Genomic DNA, 23,727 nt, shown 5'->3' on the forward strand with positions numbered 1-23,727 from the left:
CTATGGACCCTGAAGAAGAAATATCTATATACAGTGGGGCAAAAAAGTATTTGGACAGCCACAGAGTGTGCAACTTATTGCACTGTAAAAGATGAGAGAGGTCTGTAATTTCCATCATAAGTACACTTTAACCGTGAGAGACAGAATCAGAACAAAAAATTCCGGAAATCACATTGTATGATTTTTTAAACAATTTATTTGTATATTCTTTTGAAAAAAATATCAATCCCTCCAGTACATAATGCCAGACATGTGTGCCCCAATACATAATATTCCATACATCTGTACCACAAATTCATTATATACAACACAGCTATATCCCCACTGTATAATTATGCCACACATCAATCCCACCAGTACATAATGCCAGACATATGTGCCCCAATACATAATATTCCATACATCTGTGCCACAAATTCATTATATACAACACAGCTATATCCCCACTTCATAATTATACTACACATCAATCCCTCCAGTACATAATGCCAGACATGTGTGCCCCAATACATATTCCATACATCTGTGCCACAAATGCATTATATACAACACAGCTATAGCCCCACTGTATAATTATGCTACACATCAATCCCTCCAGTACATAATGCCAGACATATGTGCCCCAATACATATTCCATACATCTGTACCACAAATTCATTATATACAACACAGCTATATCCCCACTTCATAATTATACTACACATCAATCCCTCCAGTACATAATGCCAGACATGTGCCCCAATACATAATATTCCACACATCTGTGCCCCCAATACATATGCCACACAACTGCGCACCATAATTATTGTATGCCACATAGCCGTGAAATATGCCACACAATGCCAATACATATGCCACAGATTTGCCTCAAATTCTTTATATGCTATACATCTGTGCCCCCAAATAATTTATTCCACAAATATGTGCCCCAATACATACTTATGTCACACATCTGTTCAATTAACCCCTTCCACACACAATCACCCTTTCAGCACCCATCCACACATACTCACCCTGCCAGCACTCAGTAACAGCAACACCCCCCTCACACACTAACCCTGTGTGCACTCATTAAACCCTACTACACACACTTACCCTGCCAGCACTCAGTAACAGCAACACCCCCCTCACACACTAACCCTGTGTGCACTCATTAAACCCTACTACACACACTTACTAAACCCTACTACACACACTTACCCTGCCAGCACTCATGAAACCCTACTACACACACCCTGCCAGCTCTCATGAAACCCTACTACACACACTTACCCTGCCAGCTCTCATGAAACCCTACTACACACACTTGCCCTGCCAGCACTCATGAAACCCTACTACACACACTTACCCTGCCAGCTCTCATGAAACCCTACTACACACACTTGCCCTGCCAGCACTCATGAAACCCTACTACACACACTTACCCTGCCAGCTCTCATGAAACCCTACTACACACACTTGCCCTGCCAGCTCTCATGAAACCCTACTACACACACTTACCCTGCAAGCACTCATTAAACCCCACACACACACATTAACCTTGTCAGCACTCAATAAAACCACCCCCACCACCCCCATACACTAAGTCTGTCTACACACACTCACCCACCTATTATTCCTTTCTCCTTGCCAAAAAGTAATTAACATACTTTACCAGGCTCCATTCAGTAGCAGCTGCTTCTTATGTTAAGTGACATGTTGGCACCTGGAGGAAAGGGAAGTACTGGAAGAGAAGGGACAGCCACCATTACTGCTGACTAAGCCTTGGTCATCAGTAGTCCTGGCTCGGACTGAAATTTAGACATCCTTTTTTTTTTTGTGTGGACTCAGTGGCGCCCTGAAGTGGACGGCACCTTTAGGCAGCCACCTAAAGCTGCCTAATGGTAGCACCGGCCCTGAACATGGGTTATAGAAATGAGGACTCCAGACAGGTAGGTATACGGTAAAACAGTGTCTTTAATGGCAGCAAACACTACACTTTAGCATAACAAACAAATAACATAAAGCATAAAAGTACATGTCCCAGCACTCCTTGTGCTTAACAGTCAGCAGTTACAATATCTGTGGACCTTCCAGGTCTTGGCACCCTAATGCTAACCACCACCCCTGGCCTATCGTCCGGCCAGCTTGTCCGGTAGCAGGAGTGTGGGAGTTTTAAACCCTTCCTGTGCTCCAGTGATTATTCCAGCTGGCTCTATGTAAATGTGGAATTCCACACCTTCACTGCTAATAAGGAACACACAGGTTTCACTCCAGCCTCCCTGATTCCACCAGAACGTGGGCAATTCGGAAAAGACTTCCTCACATAGGACAGTCCTGTCCCGATGATGGCGCTGTTCATCAATGTCCTATCCTTGTCCTATCAATTTCTCTGATAGGACTAAAGGGCTGATGCATAAATACAGTGCACTACATTCATACAATGTATCAATGTACTTGATTGCGGCTAAAAACAGCTGCTCGTGATCAGAGAAGCTTTTTACACGCTCTGACCAATCAGGGCAAAACTACTACTGTTTAATTAGAAGAACGGGCTCGAATCCTGTCATTTGGTGTCATATGGCTCCTTACAGGTGCAGTGTTTGTTTGCAAGTAGAATGCAAGCCTGAAAGAAAGACTACAGGTACCAGCAGACCCTGGTTGCCAGGACATGCTGATACTTATAGTTCTGTCAGGTTGTAGGTCTGAAGGTTTGTTATTAGTTAATATAAAGTTATCCTTAGTTAACTCTTCGAGAACTATAACCCCTACATTTTTTTATACCATTTAGGGCACCAGATCCAAAAACTGCACTCCGCAATACAAAAGTGACTTTCGTTCAGTGCAGAGGAGTAATAATAAAATGCAAGAATACAATATCTAGGACAGTAATACACAGACACAGTAGTAACACTAGTATATGGCCACTACTTCACACATTTATATAGCAAAAAAGATCAGGGAGGAGAGGACAATGAAGAATGTGCGGCAGGAGAAACACTTTCCATTTCCAAACTCAAAACGTTCATGAATTGTGGCCCAATTAGATTTGATTTCTGTCTAAAACATCGTCCTCATTCAGGACCCGGAAACACTTTCTCAGCTCTGTGAGTCTTTTGATTTCTAAAAAGATGAGCTTTCAATTTAAAACGTTTCCCACAACAGGAAAATTGCTACTTACCTGTGTGATGTCTCTGATGTACAGCCAGAGATGTTGCCTGTGCAAAACGTTTCCCACATTTAGAACACGAAAAGGGCATCTCACCCGTGTGACATCTCTGATGTACAACTACAGCTTGTTTATTTGCAAAACATTTCCCACACTCAGAACATGAAAAGGGCTTCTCACCCGTGTGATGTCTCTGATGTACAGCCAGATATGATGCCTGTGCAAAACATTTCCCACACTCTGAACATGAAAATGGCTTCTCACCCGTGTGACACCTCTGATGTATAACCAGAATTGATTTCAGTGCAAAACATTTCCCACACTCAGAACATGAAAAGGGCTTCTCACCCGTGTGAGTTCTCTGATGTCTAGCCAGTGCTGTTTTCAGTGCAAAACATTTCCCACACTCAGAACATGAAAATGGCTTCTCACCCGTGTGAATTTTCCGATGTCCAGCCAGAGCTGTTTTATGTGCAAAATGTTTCCCACACTCAGAGCACGAAAATGGCTTCTCACCCGTGTGAGTTCTCTGATGGTTAACAAGAGTTGATTTACGTGTATAACATTTCCCACACTCAGAACATGAAAATGGCTTCTCACCCATGTGAGTTCTCTCATGTACAGCCAGAGCTGATTTATGTGCAAGATGTTTCCCACACTGAGAACACGAAAATGGCTTCTCACCCTTGTGAGTTCTCTTATGTACAGCCAGAGCTGAATTACGTCCAAAATGTTTCCCACACTGAGAACATGAAAATGGCTTCTCACCCGTGTGAGTTCTCTGATGGTTAACAAGAGCTAATTTACATGTATAACATTTCCCACACTCAGAACATGAAAATGGCTTCTCACCCATGTGAGTTCTCTTATGTACAGCCAGAGCTGATTTATGTCCAAAATGTTTCCCACACTGAGAACACGAAAGTGGCTTCTCTCCCATGTGAGTTCTCATATGTACAGCCAGAACTGATCTATGTCCAAAATGTTTCCCACACTGAGAACATGAAAATGGCTTCTCACCCGTGTGAGTTCTATGATGGTCAACAAGAGTTAATTTACGTGCAAAACATTTCCCACACTCCGAGCACGGAAACGACTTCTCACCCATGTGAGTTCTCTTATGTACAGCCAGAGCTGATTTATGTCCAAAATGTTTCCCACACTGAGAACACGAAAGTGGCTTCTCACTCATGTGAGTTCTCTTATGTACAGTCAGAACTGATCTATGTCCAAAATGTTTCCCACACTGAGAACATGAAAATGGCTTCTCACCCGTGTGAGTTCTCTGATGGTTAACAAGAGTTAATTTACATGTAAAACATTTCCCACACTCCGAGCACGGAAACGACTTCTTCTTTGTGTGAAGTCTTCTATGATTATGAAGAGCTGAACACTGTGTATAACATTTCCCACACACGGAACATGAAAATGGCTTCTTGCCTGGGTGAGCCGGTTGAGATCTAATAGATTTTCTACTCTGTGCAATGCATTCCTCTCCTTTGGAACCTCTATGAGCTGTGCTATGTGTAACAGTGTCTGAGGTATCAGGAGAACACTCCTCATGCACAGAGGGACCAGATGATGTATCTGCACTGTGCAGTACTGGGTATATATTTAGGGTAATGGGGTTCTCTCCTGGAGAATCTCGTGTGATGTCATTATCTTCTATTTCACACCCTGGAGATAAAATGAGATGTTCCTCCGAGGGATTCCCACTATTGGGTCCATCTGCTGGGAATAAAAAGGACAAACAAATTTATAGTTACAATAATCAGTACATGTTTCAAGAGTCGCCTTCATCAGGGATATATGGGGGATTCCCAGGCTTATAAATGACATCATAATTTGGACTTTGAACTACTTTCTAAACCAAAATAGAACAATTTCTCAAAACACTGCAGCTCAGGAATACTACCAGTCCATCTTCAATTCAACCCCACCCCCCCATCGCACTCAACAAACTTCTGGAGTGAGAGCCTGTCGCATCCCAATCGCACGCAACAAACTTCTGGAGTGAGAGCCTGTCGCATCCCAATCGCACTCAACAAACTTCTGGAGTGAGAGCCTGTCGCATCCCAATCGCACGCAACAAACTTCTGGAGTGAGAGCCTGTCGCATCCCAATCGCACGCAACAAACTTCTGGAGTGAGAGCCTGTCGCATCCCAATCGCACGCAACAAACTTCTGGAGTGAGAGCCTGTCGCATCCCAATCGCACGCAACAAACTTCTGGAGTGAGAGCCTGTCGCATCGCAATCGCACGCAACAAACTTCTGGAGTGAGAGCCTGTCGCATCCCAATCGCACGCAACAAACTTCTGGAGTGAGAGCCTGTCGCATCCCAATCGCACGCAACAAACTTCTGGAGTGAGAGCCTGTCGCATCCCAATCGCACGCAACAAACTTCTGGAGTGAGAGCCTGTCGCATCGCAATCGCACGCAACAAACTTCTGGAGTGAGAGCCTGTCGCATCCCAATCGCACGCAACAAACTTCTGGAGTGAGAGCCTGTCGCATCCCAATCGCACGCAACAAACTTCTGGATGCGACAGGCTCTCACACTCGAACGAGGGAAACGCTAGGTGCAGTCATGTTACCTGTTACAGTTTACACTATTATTTTTCATTTCTGATTAACTTTAACATGGTTTTTTTGCCTTATAATGCTGTCACTATTCTTTTAAGATGGCCTTTTATACCTTTGTATTTAGCCTCTCATTCATTATTTTTATATTCTCTTTGACCGGATGTTATACTTCTGCTACTTGCACACCCTGCCAGATGTAACCTACACAGTGCGCCCCAGAGGACTGCCTTGGATGGTTATTTCTTGGGCAGTATGAACAAACACGTGGATCTATTCAGTCAGGGTGTATTATATTACAAATGTTTCAGTCACCCATATATAGCATGCCCAAACTGCATCACTGTTTGCTGTGTTTAGTATTCCCTGTTTTGAACCATGCCCCACTGTATGATATGCCTGCGTGTTAAACCTCCAATGAAGTGCATCCTCCATAGGCAGGATGTACTTCACATAGATCTACTCATACTGGATACATCATACTGCCCCACACGTCAGTTTTCCCAAATATGCCTTGGATCCTTGTACGGCTTATCACCGTAACCTTCGTGGTGCGCCCAACATGGCTGCCTCACCTGGTACACTCGTAGATGGGATGAAAAAAATACATGGACCTGACGATTAAGGTGGGGGTCCTTACTCCTAGCATTAGGATGCTGCAACCACCCATTTTGTGTCTATAACCTTCTATAACCTATTCCACCCCCGGTAATCCTACGTAGTGCGCCCAACATGGCTGCCTCACCTGGTACACTCATAGATGGGATGAAAAAAATACATGGACCTGACGATTATGGTGGGACCTTACTCCTAGCATTAGGATGCTGCAACCACCCATTTTGTCTCATCTCTTCTACATAGTGCGCCCAAGATGGCTGCCTCATCTGTTACCTTTTGTTGGTGGAATATATGACCCGTGGAAGTTATTAAATCAAAATGTTTGCACCAACCCTGCATTATGCATATTGTGCTCTCTAGATTTTGGTTGATTTTAATTATCTCCATGTGGTTCTCTATTTTCTGCAACACCTAATCCTTGAACAATGCACCATGTTTTCTAATGTCTGTAAAGCGACTGAGTCTTGCGGGAGAAAAGCGCTATATAAATAAAATTATTATTATTATTATAATATGATGTAAATGCATCACCCATACTAATATTAGGAGGACACATGCCCTTCTTGTGTACATCTACGACGGTGGGAAGACCGAACATGCACAGGACCCATTCTGTGCTTGTGAAGGACGGGTCCTGTGTCGTCGATGCAGTGCCCCCTAAGACGCAGCCTGGTTGACAGGCTGCGACCGTTTCAGAGCGGCGACGGGAAGAGTTTCCAAAAACGGAGGCCTGTCGTCTGTGTCTTGTGCGAGTGCGAAGGCCAGTGTCTGGCCTTGGAAGGCTACTCCTATGGCAGATGTTTATGCAAGTGATGCGATGGCTGAGTCTTCAGATGCAGCAGCGGATCACAGAAGTCAACAGAAGGATTTACACAAGAAGCCTCCTGCAGCATTTATATACTGTAAGAACTGCGTACATCAATAAATCAGGCCCAAAAATAAGTGACAGAATGGACGAATTGGATATAAAGATGGAGGAGGTAATTTCCTGCCAACAGGGGGCAGAAGCGGATTTAAACCAGTTGAAAAAAATAAATATTTCCGTCAGTTACAATAAAAGTAGGATCCAGACAACAGGAGAAACAATATCCAGATCAGAGGCGTACAAGAAGGTGAACATAGTAAAACATAGTAATTACCTGAAAAGTCTGTTACCCACCTATGCCCAGCCACTCCTGAGGACCACTTCCGATTGCATCAGCCCTATGACCTCTCTGTCCCCGTTCCCAAGCGCCAACTCAACCATGGGATGCAATTCTAAAATTCCAATACTTCAGAACAAAACAAAATTTTCATGAGAGAGGCCCCATAAACTGTCATATTTGGGGGGTATGTCCTCAGATCTCTATTTTGGGACAAAATACACGAGGACCTCGACTCTGTTGGAAGCTCCACTCAATAAGGACCCATGGATTGTACTATTTTCTTATCTCCCAAGACTTATCTAAGCCCTCCACGAAATTGGTTTTCCATGTCCTAGCAGCTTCCATATCTATAATTTGTCCCATTGGAAGCACACGGAACACAGCCCACGCCACTCCCAGCGGTCAAAAGCTGTATCTGGCATGTTGCATGCATTGAGAAAATTACATACCTCCTTCATGATACACTGGACCTCTTTAGACAAGTGGTATTTAATTGTATGTCAAGAACATACAATATATATGTATTCTTCATTCTTTTGTAAAGAAAACTTTGTACATGGGTCCTTCTATCCTCTGGGTGCTCCTACCAAATCTCACCCTCAGTACCATCCCTTTCAATCTCTACATTCGAGGTGCACACTGTTCACCTCTTCCAACCAGTTCACCTTGGTGTAGCAGTCATCTATCGTCCCCCTGGCCAACCCTCCAAAAACCTTGACAACTTTGCTTATTGGCTCCCCACTTCCTCTCTACAGACCTATTCCTCCATCATCATTTTAGGTGACTATCAATATCCCTATCAATGTCCCTACTGACCACTCTGCCTCCAAACTCCTTACCCTAACATCATCATTTGGTTTCTCTCAATAGACCTCATCACCCTCCCATGTGAGTGGGCACTCACTTGACTGTCTTCACTCACCAAGGTGATATTTCTCATTTCATTAACTCCAAATTCCCTCTATCTTGCCATCATCTTCTCTCTTTTAACTTATCCCTCACCCCTTCTCCACCTCTGCCTCCCAAGGCTACAATCACTTAGCGTAACCTTGAGGAAAATTATGCTGAATCATTATCCTCCCTGATCGACTCACTTCTCTCTTCCATGGTCTCTCTCTCCTGCCCTGACCAAGTAGTTTTCCTATACAATGTCTCTCTTACTTCTGCTCCTGACTCTGTTGCTCCAGCAGTTACTAATCACCCTCACAGATCCAAAAATCAACCTTGGCATTCAAATCCACCAGATACCTGCAAAAGTGTTCACGTACCGCAGAGCGTCAGTGGAGGAAATCGGGCTCCAATGCGGACTTCCTCCATTTCAAAATTTATACACTCAACCTACAGTGTTGCGCTTTCCCTCTCTAAACAGTCATATCAAGACCCTTATCTCTGCCTAGTCCCCCAAACCCTGTTGTCTCTTCGCCACTTTAAATTCCCTTCTCTGCCCACCACCCTCCTCGTCTCCCCTCTTCAATCTCGACCCTTAACTATGCCACTCACTTCACATCCAAAATTGAAATACGTCAGGACATCACATCCCATCTTTTCCCACCCAGCCTCTCCCCATCCACTTTACCATTGACTTCTTTCTCCCCAGCATCTGGAGATGAGGTCATGGCCCTGATGTGGTCCTCCCCTCCATCTCCCCCCCCCCTTTGACCCTCTCCCCTCTCCTCCATTTCTCCTGCTGCCCGTTCCCATCTTGCCCATCTCTTGAATCTCTCTCATAAGGCACTGTCCCCTCCGCATTCAAGCATGCTCTTGTCTCCCCCATTCTTGATCCTGACACTATCTAGCTACCGCCCCATCTCTCTCCTCCCCTTTGCCTCTATACTCCTTGAGCATACTGTCGCCTTTCTTTCCTCTCACTCCCTGCTTGACCCATTTCAGTCTGGCATTCGTTTTCTCCACTCCACTGAAACGGCCCTCAAGAAAGTATGCAATGAACTCCTTGCTGCCAAATCCAAGGGGCACTACTCTCTGCTCATTCTCCTTGACCTCTCAGCTGATTTTGACATTGTGGACCATTCTCTCCTCCTGCAAATACTCTACTTCCTTGGTATGCGCGATACTGCCCTCATGGCTTTTTCTCCTACCTCTCTGACTGTTCTTTCTCAGTCTCCTCTCATGACTCCACTTCCACCCACTTTCTCTGCCAGTAGGTGTCCTCCAAGGTTCTGTTCTTAGACCGCTTATATTCTTCCTCTATACATCCACTTTAGGTGAGCGCATCAGCTCTTTTGGCTTCCAATATCATATCTATGCTGATGACACTCAGATCTACTTCTCCTCCCCTGACCTCACCCCCTCTCTCCTCACTCGTGTCTCCAACTGTCTCTGCTATTTCCTCTTGGATGTACCAGTGCTTTATTCAGCTTAACATGTCCAGGTCTGAGATGATAATCTTCCCACACTTCTGTCTGTCCACTTCACTCCACCAATGAATGCTGCCTCTCCTCCCAGATGATTACTTACTCTAATCTCCAAGATTTGCCCATGCTGCTCCTCACCTCTGGAACTCTCTCCTCTTCCTATCAAACTCTCCATATCTAAAAAATTTCAAACGGGCTCTCAAGACCCACTACTTCATCAAAGCCTTCCAGATCTCATCCTAACTCACTGCCCCTTTCTCACTGTCTCTCCACTCTGTGTCACCCCTATCTCTCTGCCCCCTCCTTTAGACTTTAAGCTCTCACGGGCAGGGCCCTCTTCCCTCATGTGCTTTTCCTTTCCTTGCTTCTACCACCACACCCACCCCACTGCCTATAACAGCACCCAACCTTTGGGTTCTGCCACCCTGCTGCATATTTGAGTTTTAGGACTGCTGACGCAGCAATGTTGTTAAACAATGTCCATGTTCTGCAATGTTCTGTATTGTATGTCACTTTCATCCTGTGTTTTCTGTTCATACTGTTTTTTTTGTCATTTCTAAAGGTGCTGCAGATCCCTTGTGGCCCCATATAAAGGATATTATTTGTATTTATAATGCTGTATATATGACTTATATGTACTACTTGTATCCATTTAAAATAAGAAGTAAAAAAGGTGGCATGGCCTAGCTTGCAGCCAAAAAGGACGTGATCTGCTTGAGCTCCCAGCGTAGGTCTGCTTCCAAAATAATTTGGGCTCCTCTCCCCTCTAATGGGGGCCTTTCACGTGCTCCAAACTACTCACTGGGTGCTGCTGCTGGGAGACATGGATCGCAAAGCCGGGGGACGTTTCCATCTCTGCAGGTTGAGACCTGTCCCCTTTCATGGCTCCCCAGACTGGAGTGTGCCTGAAACCTGGAATAGGGATTCAGCTGGCGGTTCTACGCGACTCTCCAGTTCTTGTTGCTAACTACCGGTCGGACGTTCACGATTTGGCCCTCTTGGCCTGGAGGCTGGACCTGCATGCCAGAGCTGGGAACACTGTAGACAGTGAGGCAACTCCCTGCTTGGCTGGTCACTCCTGCCTTTTTTTTTTTTTTGACGGTGGGAAACCCATCACTGCGGATCGCCCAGTTCCCTCCCACTCCCACTAGACCCCTCAGGTATTTGGATACTGGGGTCACAAGTGATACCACGCCGGGTGCTTCTATTGTGTTACTGCCTGCCACCACAGCTGCGGGTCCAAGCACAGCGGCAGAGAAAGATTTGGATCTGCGGGAGACTCCCAGCTGGGGGCTGCATCTCCTCCTGCATTACCTCCATTACTTTACAGCTTCTGCAGCCCTATTAGCCTCTGTGCGCCCCCGGACTGTGGAGCTTTGCTCAAGGCTTGAGATTTGGCACACTCCATTGAGTCTTCCCAGTTCTGCCCCCTACTCATCTCCCATATCCCCCTCAGAGGAATACTCTTGCCACATCACTCGTTGATTCAGGACCATGCTCCCCATTTATGACCCCTTGATCAGCTGGCCTTGTGTCCCCTGGCCATTTCAACCCCTAATAATCTGTGAACACAAGAACTCAGTGCTGGTATTTCTCGGTTATTTACTGCACACGGGCTCCCAACTGCTGCACTTTTGTCTTAACTACTCCAGAGTGTCTATCTTTGTCATTCTCATCATGCAGAATTCCAAACTCAAAACCTCCAAGAAAAGGGGTGGAGACATTTCCCAACATTTTACTAGAGGTACTAAGTCTTCCCAACACCACACTTTCATCATATGTGACCCTCGGGAAAGCAAGGAGTTACTGACGCACCTGGATGAATCTGGTCCTCCTCCGCAGGGTGACCAATACTTCCTGAAAGACGATACTCATGTCTTTTTCTTATTATGGTCCAAACCCCTAGTAGTGGTACCTTACTGACTTCTGTACTGTATCGGTGACGAATTATGTAGCAGGACGTTGCTCGTTTCACAGTTGATTAGATCCCCTCTTCGACTAAACAGTAACTGTCTTCTGGGCTGATTGATAATAATCTCATGTTCAGTGGATGTTGTATTCTTATGTGTTTATTACCAATTTGTTGAATTGTGTACAGTTACTCCTTTTGATAGGCATCCATGTTTTTAGTCTCCACGGTTTAGTTTTACAATACTCTTTTACTATATCTCACACACCCAGGGAGCGCTGTTGCCCCCACCCTTACTCTTTAGACCCTTCTCCCCATGCACCTGGCAGTATCTTATGCCTAGATTGTTTGCTTCTCTGTTTTTCCTTGGAGATGTTTTAGATAACACGATCTACACCTTGGCGGCCGCCTTTGTCCTAATTACTGTGTCGGAAGACCCTATTGGCCCTTCTCACACCCCACCTCCAACCTACATCTACCCAATGAATCAGGAGCTTCTGTCCATTTGCTTTCTACTAGACTATTTCTACTATTTCCTGCAATGCCACCTTCTTTAGCCTCTATGAACGTCCGGGATCTCAACACTCCCCAGAAACGGCCGCAGTTATTTCAAAGATCCATTCTCTCAAGACGCATATAGTCCTCCTACAGGAAACTTGCTTTTGTAAATATGGACACCCCTCCCTGCAATCTAAGCTCTTCTCCACAATGTTGTACTCTGTACTCAGACTGGAGCACCTCTAAGTGCCAATGTTTAATCCCCAATCACGGGCCAAAGGCATTTCTTCAACTCATTTTTTGCCACACTGTGCAAATGGAGGGAGAGTAATCTTTTTTTTTTTTTGGAGGGGTTTAATAGCCTTCTCAAACAGTCTTTGGATAGGTTCACCCCCGTTCCTGTCCTGTTTCTCAATCTAACAAACATATTATGAAATTCGGCTGGACGCTCTTTTCCCCTCCTCTAGAGACTACACCTTCTACTCACCATCGCTCGTACTCTAGGATCGATATTGCCCTTTTGCAGCCCCCCACCATAAATCTGCTGTCTGCGAACATATTAAACACCTCCCAGAGAAAGTGCAAAAAATTTAAATTCTGTCCATTCTCTCCGAAACGGTCCATAGGCAGGAGTCTCAACAAATGCACTCCTACAGACGCTGTATACAAACAACTAAGACGGCTTTCACAGTAATCTTATTTTTTTATATTGTTTTTTTAATCCTATAAGAGATATGGTAAGAACTTACCCTTGTTATCTCTACGAAGTCTATAGGGTTCCACAGGATACCTTGAGGTATAGGCGATAGCGGCAGACATCCGGGCACCATAGAGTTAAGTTTTCAGCCTCCCAGGATGCACTGGGGTCCCTCTCCTATACCCCGCCCCCGAGCCTTAGGCAGTTACGTCACAAGCCATAGGCCAGGGGAGGAGAAAAGAGAGAGAAGAAAGTCTGGAACACACAAGAAATCACATTCTCACCAGAAAGACGGAAAAACCGGTGACCAGAGCAAAGTCCATCTGCAGTACAGGTTTGACAGGGCGGAAGTCCTGTGGAACCCTATGGACTTTGTAGAAATAGAGATAACAAGGGTAAGTTCTTACCATATCTCTTATTTTCTACTTCAGGGTTCATAGGGTATCCACAGGATACCTTGGGGATGTCCCAAAGCAGTATCCTTTAAGGATGGGGACGCTCCTGTGCTGGAAAAAGAATCCGCCGCCCGAAGGAAGCATCCTGAGAGGCGTAGGTATCAAAAGCATAATGCCGTACGAAAGTATGGACAGATGACCACGTGGCTGCCTTGCAAAGCTAAACCGCTGAGGCGCAACGTCGAGCTACCCACGAAGGAACCACAGACCTAGTGGAATGAGCCCTAACAGAAGATTGAACAGGAAGGCCTTCATGAACATAAGCTTCAGAAATAGCCAGGCAAATCCATCCTGCCAACGTTTGCTTAGTGGCAGGCCAACCCTTCTTTCAGAAGCCATAAAAGGACAAAGAAAGAGTCGGATTTCCTAAAAGAAGCAGTGCGGTCAACATAAATTTTTAAGGCCCGCACCACATCCAAGGTGGCCTCACCAACCGAAAGTTCCGGAGAATTAAAGGCCGGCACAATAACTTCCTCGTTGATATGGAAACTAGACACCACTTTCGGAAGAGTGCGAAGCACCGCCCTGTTTCTATGAAAAATGAAGGGCGACATGACAGGGCCCCCAATTCCAAAACTCTCCTGGACGATGCAATGGCCAGAAGGAAAACGGTCTTAAGCATGAGCCCAGTGGTTCAAATGGCTGTACTTGAAGAGTTCTTAGGACCACAGTCAGATCCCAAGGCTCCACAGGTGGAACAAAGGGAGGCTGAATACGCAGTACACCTTGCATAAAGTTGCGGACATCAGGAATCGTAGCAATCCTACGATGAAAGTATACCAGACAGTGCCGACACCTGCACCTTCAGAGAAGCAAGGCGAAGACCTTGATCTAAACCTGCCTGTAGGAAAGCCAGCACCCTGGATAACCAAAAACCCCGAGGAGCATAACCTCTAGGGCGACACCACTGAAAGAAAGCACGCCATACTCGATGGTAGAAGCTGGCAGATGAAGGTTTCTTAGCTCGTAGCATGATGTTGACCACCGAGCTGGAAAAACCCCTGGACCGCAAGAGGGCAGTCTCAATAGCCACGTCGCCAAAGACAGCCGACCCAGGTCCGGATGATGACAAGGACCCTTTGCGTATCACTCGAGGAAGAAGGTAGAACGGAGGGAAGAGGTACGCATACTGGAAGGTCCAACTGACCGACAGAGCGTCCACCAGATAAGCTTCTGCGTCTCTTGTTCTTGACCCGAGCACCGGCAGTTTGTTGTTGTGTCGGGAGACCATGAGATCTATCTCTAGTAGGTCCCGCTTGTTCACCAGTAGCTGAAACACCTCCTGGTGAAGAGACCACTCTCCTGGATACACGTCTTGACGGATGAGAAAGTCTTCTTCCCAGTTGAGGACTCCTGGTATTAACACTGCCGATATTGCAGTGAGATGCCTTTCCACCCAGGCTAGAATGCGGGACACCTCTGTCAGAGCCGCCTGACTGCGGGTCCCTCCTTGGCGATTTATATAAGCCACCGTGGTGGCATTGTCTGACTACCTGCATGGGGCATCCGTCGTCAGAAGGACCCAGTCCGCAATCCAAAAGGGACGCCCCCTGTTCAGCTGAGTAGTCTGCAGCCAACAGGCCAGAGACAGACGTACCTCCGGGGAAAGCACCTTTATCTTTATCCGCTGGGGCAACCCATTCCATCTGGAGAGGATCAACTTCTGCAGAGGTCTGGAGTGGAACTGGGCAAACTCCACCATGTCGAACATCAACACCATAGAACCCAGTAACCTCATGGCCGAGTGAATAGATACCCGGCGACTCCGCAGGCAAATGGGGAACTTTCGCCTGTAATGCAGAGATCTTTTCCTCTGTCACAAAGATCCTCTGATGTTGGGAGTCCAACAGAGCTCCTAGTGGGAGCATCCTCTGCGATGGTACCAGGGGGGACTTCTTCCAATTTATCAGCCAGCCGTGAGTCTGCAATACAGAGACTGTCAGTTGCAGATGGCTCTGAAGTTTCTCTGGAGACTGCGCCAACAACAGGAGGTCGTCCAGATAGGGTAATAAGCGAACTCCCTGCATCCGCAGGTGAGCTGCCATAACATTGGTAAACACTTGAGGCGCCGTGGCCAGACCATAGGGCAGTGCCTGAAATTGGAAGTGGTCTTAGACCACTGCAAACCGGAGGAAACTCTGGTGTGCCAAGACAATAGGGATATGCAGGTAAGCATCCTGAATATCCAGTGAAACCATGAAATCCCCAGGCTTCATCGCTGAACCCTCAAGAATTTGTTGAGGGATTTGAGGTGAAGTATTGGCCGGTAGGACCCATTGGGTGTCTGTACCAGAAAAAGATTGGAGTAATACCCCAATCCCCTCTGAGACAAAGGAACTAGCACTATGACCCCATCCTGGAGCATAGAGCGCAATAGCTTGTTGAATTCCAGGGCCTTGTCCTGATTAGACTGAAGACCCGTGGTGAAAAACCTGCTGGGAGGCCTCCTGCGGAAGGAGAGGGCGTACCCCTGAGAAACCACTTCTTTTACCCATGTGTCTGAGGTGGTCAGACACCAGCTCTGGGTGAATTGCAGAAGTCGGCCTCCCACTTTGGGGTCCCCCAAAGAGAGGCCCGTCCAGTCAGGCCGAAGGCTTGTCGTCGGACTTGGGAGCAGGACGTCTGGTACTCCAGGCCTGCTTCTTTGGCTTTGTAGGTTTCTTGGCGGCTGGCCGCCTCGGAAAGGACTGCACCCTGGGCTTACTCTGGGTTCTATAGGGCTGAAAGGACGAAGAACCCGACCCTGATGGGACTGTAGCCGATGGCAGGCGCGCAGATTTAGCAGCCGCCAGAGTAGCCACAATTTTATCCAGATAAGGGCCAAAAATGACATCTCCATTAAAGGGTAAACCCTCCAAACTCTTCTTGGAATCAGCATCCGCTTTCCAAGAACGCAACCACGGGGTGCGACGTGCTGCCACAGCTGCAGAGGAGATCCTAGAAGCAAGAAGACCTATATCCAAGGCCGCCTCATTAATGTAAGTGGCTGAGTCCCTGAGATTACCCACCAACTCCACCTGGTCAGGTGATGAGTCCAGGTCCAGAGACGCCTCCAAAGTATCAGCCCAACGCTCCATGGCTCTAGCCACCCAGCAGACGGCCATAGCCGGTCTGGATACCCCTCCTGCAAGGGAATACATAGATTTGAGAAATATTTCAACCTTGCGATCCATAGGATCTTTTAAAGGAGGACATGGAGGGCATAGGCAATGTAGCACTCTTCATCAGACATGTTACATGAGAATCCACTTATGGAGGGGTTTCCTATTTGGAGCAATAATTTTCCGCAAAGGGATATGCCACTGCCAAACGCCTTTGAGGCTGGAAACGTTTACCTGGAGTATTCCACGCCTCCTCTAAATGATCCACTAGCTGACCAGATAGGGGAAATACCGTAGCGTCACCTTGGATATCCTTGAAAAAGGCATATTTGGATTTGGTCACGGTGGGTTCGTCATCTTCAATAAATAAGGCCGTCTCCTTAGTACTGAAAACCTCTTGGTCAAAGAGGTCAAGCATCTCTCCGTCATCAGACGACACATCATCCCGATCATAGTGATCAGTCAGAGATTGCAGCTGTCGCTTATGCGGCCGCAATGATGGCTCCCCCTGTTTTAAAACGTCCGACAGGTGTTGCACCGAAGTGGACAATGAACTAACCCATGCAGGCTCTTGTGTGGCCTGAGGGGGCGAGAGTGGTAGACTCTGGGGTACTACTTTCTGGGGAACCCCTGTATGGGAGACGACACCATAGACTGCTGTGACAACCCCATTTGGGGAAACGCAGGGGGCGTCGCTAGCTGGCCCACCAGGGTTGTAAGTGCCTTAGCAAAACAAGCCCAGGGCGGCTCCTGCACAGGTGCAGTGACAGAAATCGGCCGTGCCAGTCTAAAACACGCCTTACATAACCCCTCAAAGTCGCCATCACCCTCCACTAGTGGTACAAGACATATAGTACACTTTGGCTGAAGAGGAAAATCGCGTTCACTGTCAGACATGATGAGTGAACTGGAGCTGTATGTGACACACCACACTGACAATTTCTTGTATAGTGAGGCAATAACACCCTGCAACACCGCACCGCAAGGGCTTTAGCAGATTAATCCCTGCACTACCAGCGCTGTGATCAACTACACAGACATCAGCCTGGTAGGAAACAGCGCTGCATACTCTGACCTTGCACCGGACGAGAGATATGCAGGGTGACCCAGACCACGATGTCGCAGTTATCAGCGTCCAGCAGCGCTTGCCAAGTCCTTACAAAATGGCCGCCGAGGAGCAGAAAGGAGGCTGGTCCGAGGGAGGAGCGCTTGCAGATGCCAGACCGCAGTGGAGAGGCCGTGTGCAGCGGGGGAGGTGCCGTTTGCAGTGCAGGGAAGGCGCGCTCCCCAGGACATCCGATATCGCCGTGGCCCACTGACCCAGGGGTTAGTGGAAGTGCAGGTTTCTGTGGCCTGGCTCCACGCTGCAGCCAGTCCCCAGGAAGCCCCCTGCCCGGGGACTTTGGACTGTGTTGTTCAGTGGGGACCCGTCCCGGGACCCCACCACTTGCCTTGTCCCCCGTAAATCGGCCACAGTCCGGGTAACCGGGGTCATCGCTAGCTGTGACCCCAGATACCCACCAGTATCCCCGGGTCAGTACCGGCGTTCTGGTACCAGCAGGGTGTAGGAGTGACAGCATGGACGTCAGTACTGACTGTCCATGCTGTGCACTCATTTGTGTGCAGCCACAGCTGCTGGAAGAAACTTCAGGGGCCTTAACAGACCCCCCTCTGTACAGTGCATCAGACTCCGGCCGGGCACCGACGAAAACTGAGTGCCTGAGGCTCGGTGGCGGGGTATAGGAGAGAGTGACCCCAGTGCATCCTGAGAGGCTGAGAACTTAACTCTGTGGTGCCCGGATGTCTGCCGCCATCGCCTATACCCCAAGGTATCCTGCGGATACCCTATGGACCCTGAAGTAGAAAATGTAATAAGGCGAATAGCTTGAAAGCCAACTGACTTAAAGCGCGCTAGACCGCCTCAGCTCTCTAAGCGATTCAGGACCCCACTGGTGCCCTTTGGTACAAAACAACCATAATTATTATTAAAGACTACTTTGACTGTCTTTTCCACCAAAATCCCGGGTCCGACCCGTGGATTTGGAACAGGATTCCAAACCGGGTTAGGCCCGGCTACAGACTCCTTTCACACCGCGCCACCGACACGGGTAACTCCCAGGTTGGCACTGTTCACACTGCACCCGTGTGCAGGGGACTCTTCTGCCGGCACTTGAAGATGGACCCTTTTCCACTGAGCCACGACCCAGGTAGATCCTGTAATAACTCAGGTTAGTGCGGCAGTGGAAAAGGAGTATACAGGGACAGCCCCCCTTGGTAGATGACCCATCCCCTTCTGTATACATCTCATCCTGTGCCCTGCCCAAGGTTTCCCCTTCCACTTCTATTGCCTAAGAGCTACCTATCACCGAGGAAATTGCCAATACCCCTGAATCACAAAAACCCTCCAAAGAGCCGGGTCCAGATGGATTTCCCTTTTCCTACTACAAGACCTACCAATCGTCTGTCCACATCTCACCGTCATATTTAACCAGATCCTAGATAGCAACTGTTTTCACCTGGACACCACCAGGGCTAAACTTATTGGTATTCCGAAAACAGACAAGGACCTCTATATGGTTGTTAATTGTTGTCCCATTAGATTACTAAACACTGATTTGAAACAGTTCACCAAACTTCTCGCAAATAAGCTCAATCCCTTGCTTCCTTCCCTGGGTAACCCAGACCATGTGGACTTTGTGCACTACAGCCAAGCACTTGATAATACTAGATGCACAGTATAAATTGTAAACCATGTTAACTTAACCGAACTCTAATCATCGATCTTGGGCCTGGACGTGGAAAAGGCCTCTGATACGGTCTCCTGGTCCTTCATGGTCCACACACTTCTCCAGTTTGAATTTGGAGGCATATTTTTGCAAGCCATTAAGGCCCTCTACCACAATTCTTACACTACAGTTCTGGCGGGAGCCTACTCTATTCATTTACAGTCACGAACGGAACCAGGCAGAAATGTCCTCTCTCACCTCTTATACTAGCACTCATTATAGAGCCTCTGGCTTTTAAAATTAGGGTTAACCCGGATATCTCAGGCATTGTTGTAGGCGGCTCCCATTATAAGCTTTCCCTCTTTGCCAACGACATCCTCCTCATCCTGACAAACTCTCTCTCAAACCGATTTTGTGAACTAACCCTTTATGGGCATTTATCTGGCCATAAAATAGTGCAAAGGATTCCCTTAAATAACCATGGATCCATATAACTAAAACCTTTGATTTCCTATACAAAGCTTTCCTCCTTGTTCAGAGCTTTCGATCTGAATAGCTGCTTTTAAAGACATAAGGAGAGTTATGGTAGACTTACCTTTGTTACTCTTTTTTTGAAGTCCATAGGATCCACAGGGAAGACAATAGGCTTTACTTCCTCCTATACCCCACACACAAGACCAAGGCAGGAGCAAGATAGGAAAGAAGGAAGAAACACACACACACAACAGAGAAAGAAACCGGTGACCAAGAGAAGAAACCCATAGAAGCCAGGTGTGTCAGGCAGGGCACCCTGTGGACCCTAAGGACTTTGAAGAAAGAGTTAACAAAAGGTAAGTCTACCATAACTCTATTTTTCTTCTTCAGGATCCATAGGGCTCCCACAGGGGAGACAATGGGAATGTCCCAAAACAGTTGTTCAAGGGCGAGGACCATCCTGATCTGAGAGGAGAATCCGGCATCCAAAGGAAGCATCCTGAGAGGCAAATGTATCAAAAGGCATAGAACCTAAGAAAGGTGTGGACAGAAGTCCACTTGGGCACCTTGCATAGTTGTTTGGCAGAAGCGCCACAGCGGGCTGCCCACGGAGGTATCCACAGAGCAAGTTGAATGAGCAGAAACGGTAGTAGACACAGGAAGGTCAGCCTGCGTGTAAGCCTGTGAGATAGTCATGCGAAGCCATCTAGCCAGAGTCTGTTAGCTGACTAGCCCTTCTTGTGGAATCCATATAGGACAAAGAATAAGTCAACTAGTACACTCCACGCAGACTCTCAGAGCAAGAACCACATCCAAGGAGGCCTCACCTGCCGAGAGGACTGGTGATTGGAAGGCCGGACTACAATTTCCTCATTAAGGTGGAAATGAGAGACCACCTTGGGAAGGAAGCCAGGACGAGTTAGAAGAACAGCCCTATCCTGATGAAAGATCAGAAATGGGAAAGTGACAGGAGAGCGCCCCCAAATCTGATACCCTATGAGCAGACGCAATAGCCAGAAGAAAAAAAGTCTGCAGTGAGCCATTTGAGGTCGATTCCAAGGGTTCAAATGGAGGCCCCTGAAGTGCGAGGAGAACCACTAACAAATCCCACGGAGGACAAAGCGAGGTTGAATACAAAGGACACCCTAAAGGAAGGTGCTAACATCCGGCATTGGAGCGATTCTACGCTGGAACCAGATGGACAGAGCAGCGACATGCACTTTCAGAGAGGCCAGGAGCAGTCAGAGATCCAATTCAGCTTGAAGAAAGGCAAGATTTCTAGAAATACGAAACAGCTGAGAGTCATAGCTTCTGGTAGCACACCACTGGAAGTATGTATGCCACACCCAGTGATAGATCCGGGCGGAGGTCGGCTTATGCACTCAGAGTATGGACTGGACCACAGAGCGAGAAAACTCTTTGGACCTCAGGAGGGATGTCGCTAAAGAGCCATGCCATCAAAGACACACGGGCCAGGTTCGGATGTAGGCAGGGATCCTGAGACAACAGGTCCGGTTGTTGAGGAAGTGGGAAAGGAGCGTCTATGGAGAGACTCTGAAGATTGGAGTACCAATGGCGTCTGGGCCAAGCCGGAGCTACCAACAAAAGTGCCGCCATCTTGCTTGAATTTCCGAAGCACCCGAGGAAGGGAGACTGAAGGGAAGAAGTACGCCAGATGGTACACTTCACTGACAAGCCATCTACGAAGGCTTCTTCGGGGTCCCTTGTCCTGGAACTGTACACAGGAAGCTTGTGGTTGTGTCTTGAGGTCATCAGGTATACCCCATTTGTTCACCAGGAGCTGAAAGACCTCTGGGTGTAGAGACCAAACCCCGGCGTGCACGTCACGGCTGAGGAAATTCGCATCCCAATTGAAAATCCCAGGATGAACACCGCAGAGATGGCCAGGAGATGTTCGGCCCATGTGAGACTGTGTGCCACTTCTGCCATTGCCGACCTACTTCAAGTGCCTCCCTAGTGATTGAGGCAGGCCACTGCCATGGCGTTGTTACACTGTAATTGCCTGCCCTGAAGAATGTCCTGAGCCAGAGTGAGGGCTCTGTTCATAGCTCAGAGCTCCAGGACGTTGATTGGTAAGACCCCTTGGTGGGAGTCCAACAGCCCTGGAAGGAGTGCTGGCCGGTCACTACGCCCCACCCGCGGAGACTTGCATCTGTGGTGAGAAGCACCCAGTACGGGATCCAGAAAAAGCGACCCTTGTTTAAGTGGGACGTCTGAAACCACCAGGAGAGGGATAGGCAAACTTCCGGAGAGAATACCATTATCTGGGATCTGATCAGATGGGGCAGCCCATTCCACCTGGAAAGGATTAGGTGTTGTAGGGGCCTGGAGTGGAACTGAGCGAACTCCCACCATGTTGAAGGTGGATACCATGGACCGCAAGGTCTGCAATGATGAGTGAATTGACACTCGGCAACCGTTCAGTAACCTGCGCACTCGTTGCTCCAGTGCAGAGATTTTGTCTGTTGTCAGGAAGATTTTCTGAACCGGAGAATCCAGAAGGGCTCCCAGATGGACCATCCTTTGAAAAGGGGTCAGTGAAGACTTTTTCCAGTTGATCAACCAGCCGTGTCTCTGTAGAAAGGCAACGGTTATCTGAAGATGGCGGTGAAGGACCTCTGGAGAGCATGCTAATAAGCAAGAGGTTGTCCAAGTATGGTAGTAGTCTGACCTCCTGACGACGAAGGTGGACTGCCATGATCTTGGTAAAGACCCACAGAGCTGTAGAATGCCCAAAAGGCAGTGCTTGAAATTGGAAATGTTGCTGTAGGACAGCAAACCGGAGATATTGCTGATGAGAGGTCGCTACAGGTACATGTAGGTAAACGTCCTAAATGTTCAGAGATACCATAAATTCCCCAGGTTCCATAGCTAGGAGGGTTTCCATACAAAACCTGGGCACCCTGAAACTTGTTCAGAGACTTGAGATTGAGGATAGGCAAATGAGACCCATTGGGCTTCTGAACCAAGATAAGTATAGAGTCTTAACCCTTCGCTCGCTGTGACGATGGGACTGGAATTAGTACCCCCGAGTGAAGCAAGGACTGAATGGCTGTCTGGAGGAGCAGGGCTTTGCTCGGTTCTGATGGAGGGCCTGTGTAAAAACTGCTGGGGAGGACTTCTCAGGAATGAGAGGGCGTACCCATGAGAGACCACTTCTAGTACCGGTCTGTGGTGGTCTGACCTCAGAACTGGGTGAACTGAAGAAGCCGGCCTCCCACCCTGGGATTCCCCAGGGGGAGGCCCGCCCCGTCAGGCTGAAGGCTTGTCCGCATATTTGGCAGCTGGACATCTAGTAGCCCAGGCGTGCTTGGTCCTGGACCTTTGTGGATGTAAACTGCTGTGGAAAGGACTGACCTTTAGCTTTTCCCTGGGGACGAAAGGACCTTAAGGATGACAGCCAAAGCCTTGGTTAGATGCCGAGGGCAGGAAAGCAATCTTAGAAGCTGCCAAGGTAGCCACAATCTTGTCCAACTCTGGTCCAAACAGGATCTCCCCAGTGTAAGGCAGTGAATTCAAGGCCTTCTTAGAGTCCGTGTAGGCCTTCCATGAACGAAGCCAAGTAATAGCGCCGGCTACCACCGAAGTAGCAGATGCCTTGGGAGCTAGACCAGCATCAAAAGCCGCTTCTCCTAAATAGGAGGCTGCATCCCTGATGTATGAGATGTAGAACAGCTGTTCCCGAGAAGCATCAGAGGGAAATAAGTTCTATAGAGCATCTGCCCAACTCGCAATGGCTTTGGCCACCCAGGCAGTGGCCATGGCTGTACGAGTAATAGCTCCTGTAAGAGAATACACAGATTTGAAGCAAGCTTCAATCCTTCTATCAGTCGTCTCCTTTAAGGGAGGATACTGTAGGAATAGGTAAAGTAGAGCTTTTAACTAGATGCGTCACGTGGGAACCTACCGCTGGGGGAACTTCCCATTTAGCGCAATCAACTGCTGGAATAGGATAAAAAGAAACCAGGCGTATTGAGAGCGG

The 23,727-nt window shown here is 47.8% G+C and overlaps 1 protein-coding gene across 3 annotated transcripts in view; it reads right to left on the reverse strand.

Annotated features, from left to right (window-relative positions):
• Positions 1-235: 235 nt before the first annotated feature.
• Positions 236-23,727, reverse strand: part of LOC148454337 (uncharacterized) — a 36,819-nt gene continuing 13,327 nt past the window's right edge. For 2 of the 3 annotated variants that reach the window (XM_088461017.1, XM_088461018.1), the window contains one exon: positions 236-4,880. In XM_088461017.1, coding sequence (XP_088317143.1) covers positions 3,154-4,880 — 1,727 coding nt within the window. In that variant the 3' untranslated portion in view covers positions 236-3,153. The remainder of the gene's footprint in view (positions 4,881-23,727) is intronic. The other variant, XM_088461019.1, reaches the window with a different exon arrangement.

Source organism: Taudactylus pleione, unplaced genomic scaffold (genome assembly GCF_031769625.1).
Source record: "Taudactylus pleione unplaced genomic scaffold, aTauple2 ptg001003l, whole genome shotgun sequence".
NCBI classification, from domain to species: domain Eukaryota; kingdom Metazoa; phylum Chordata; class Amphibia; order Anura; family Myobatrachidae; genus Taudactylus; species Taudactylus pleione.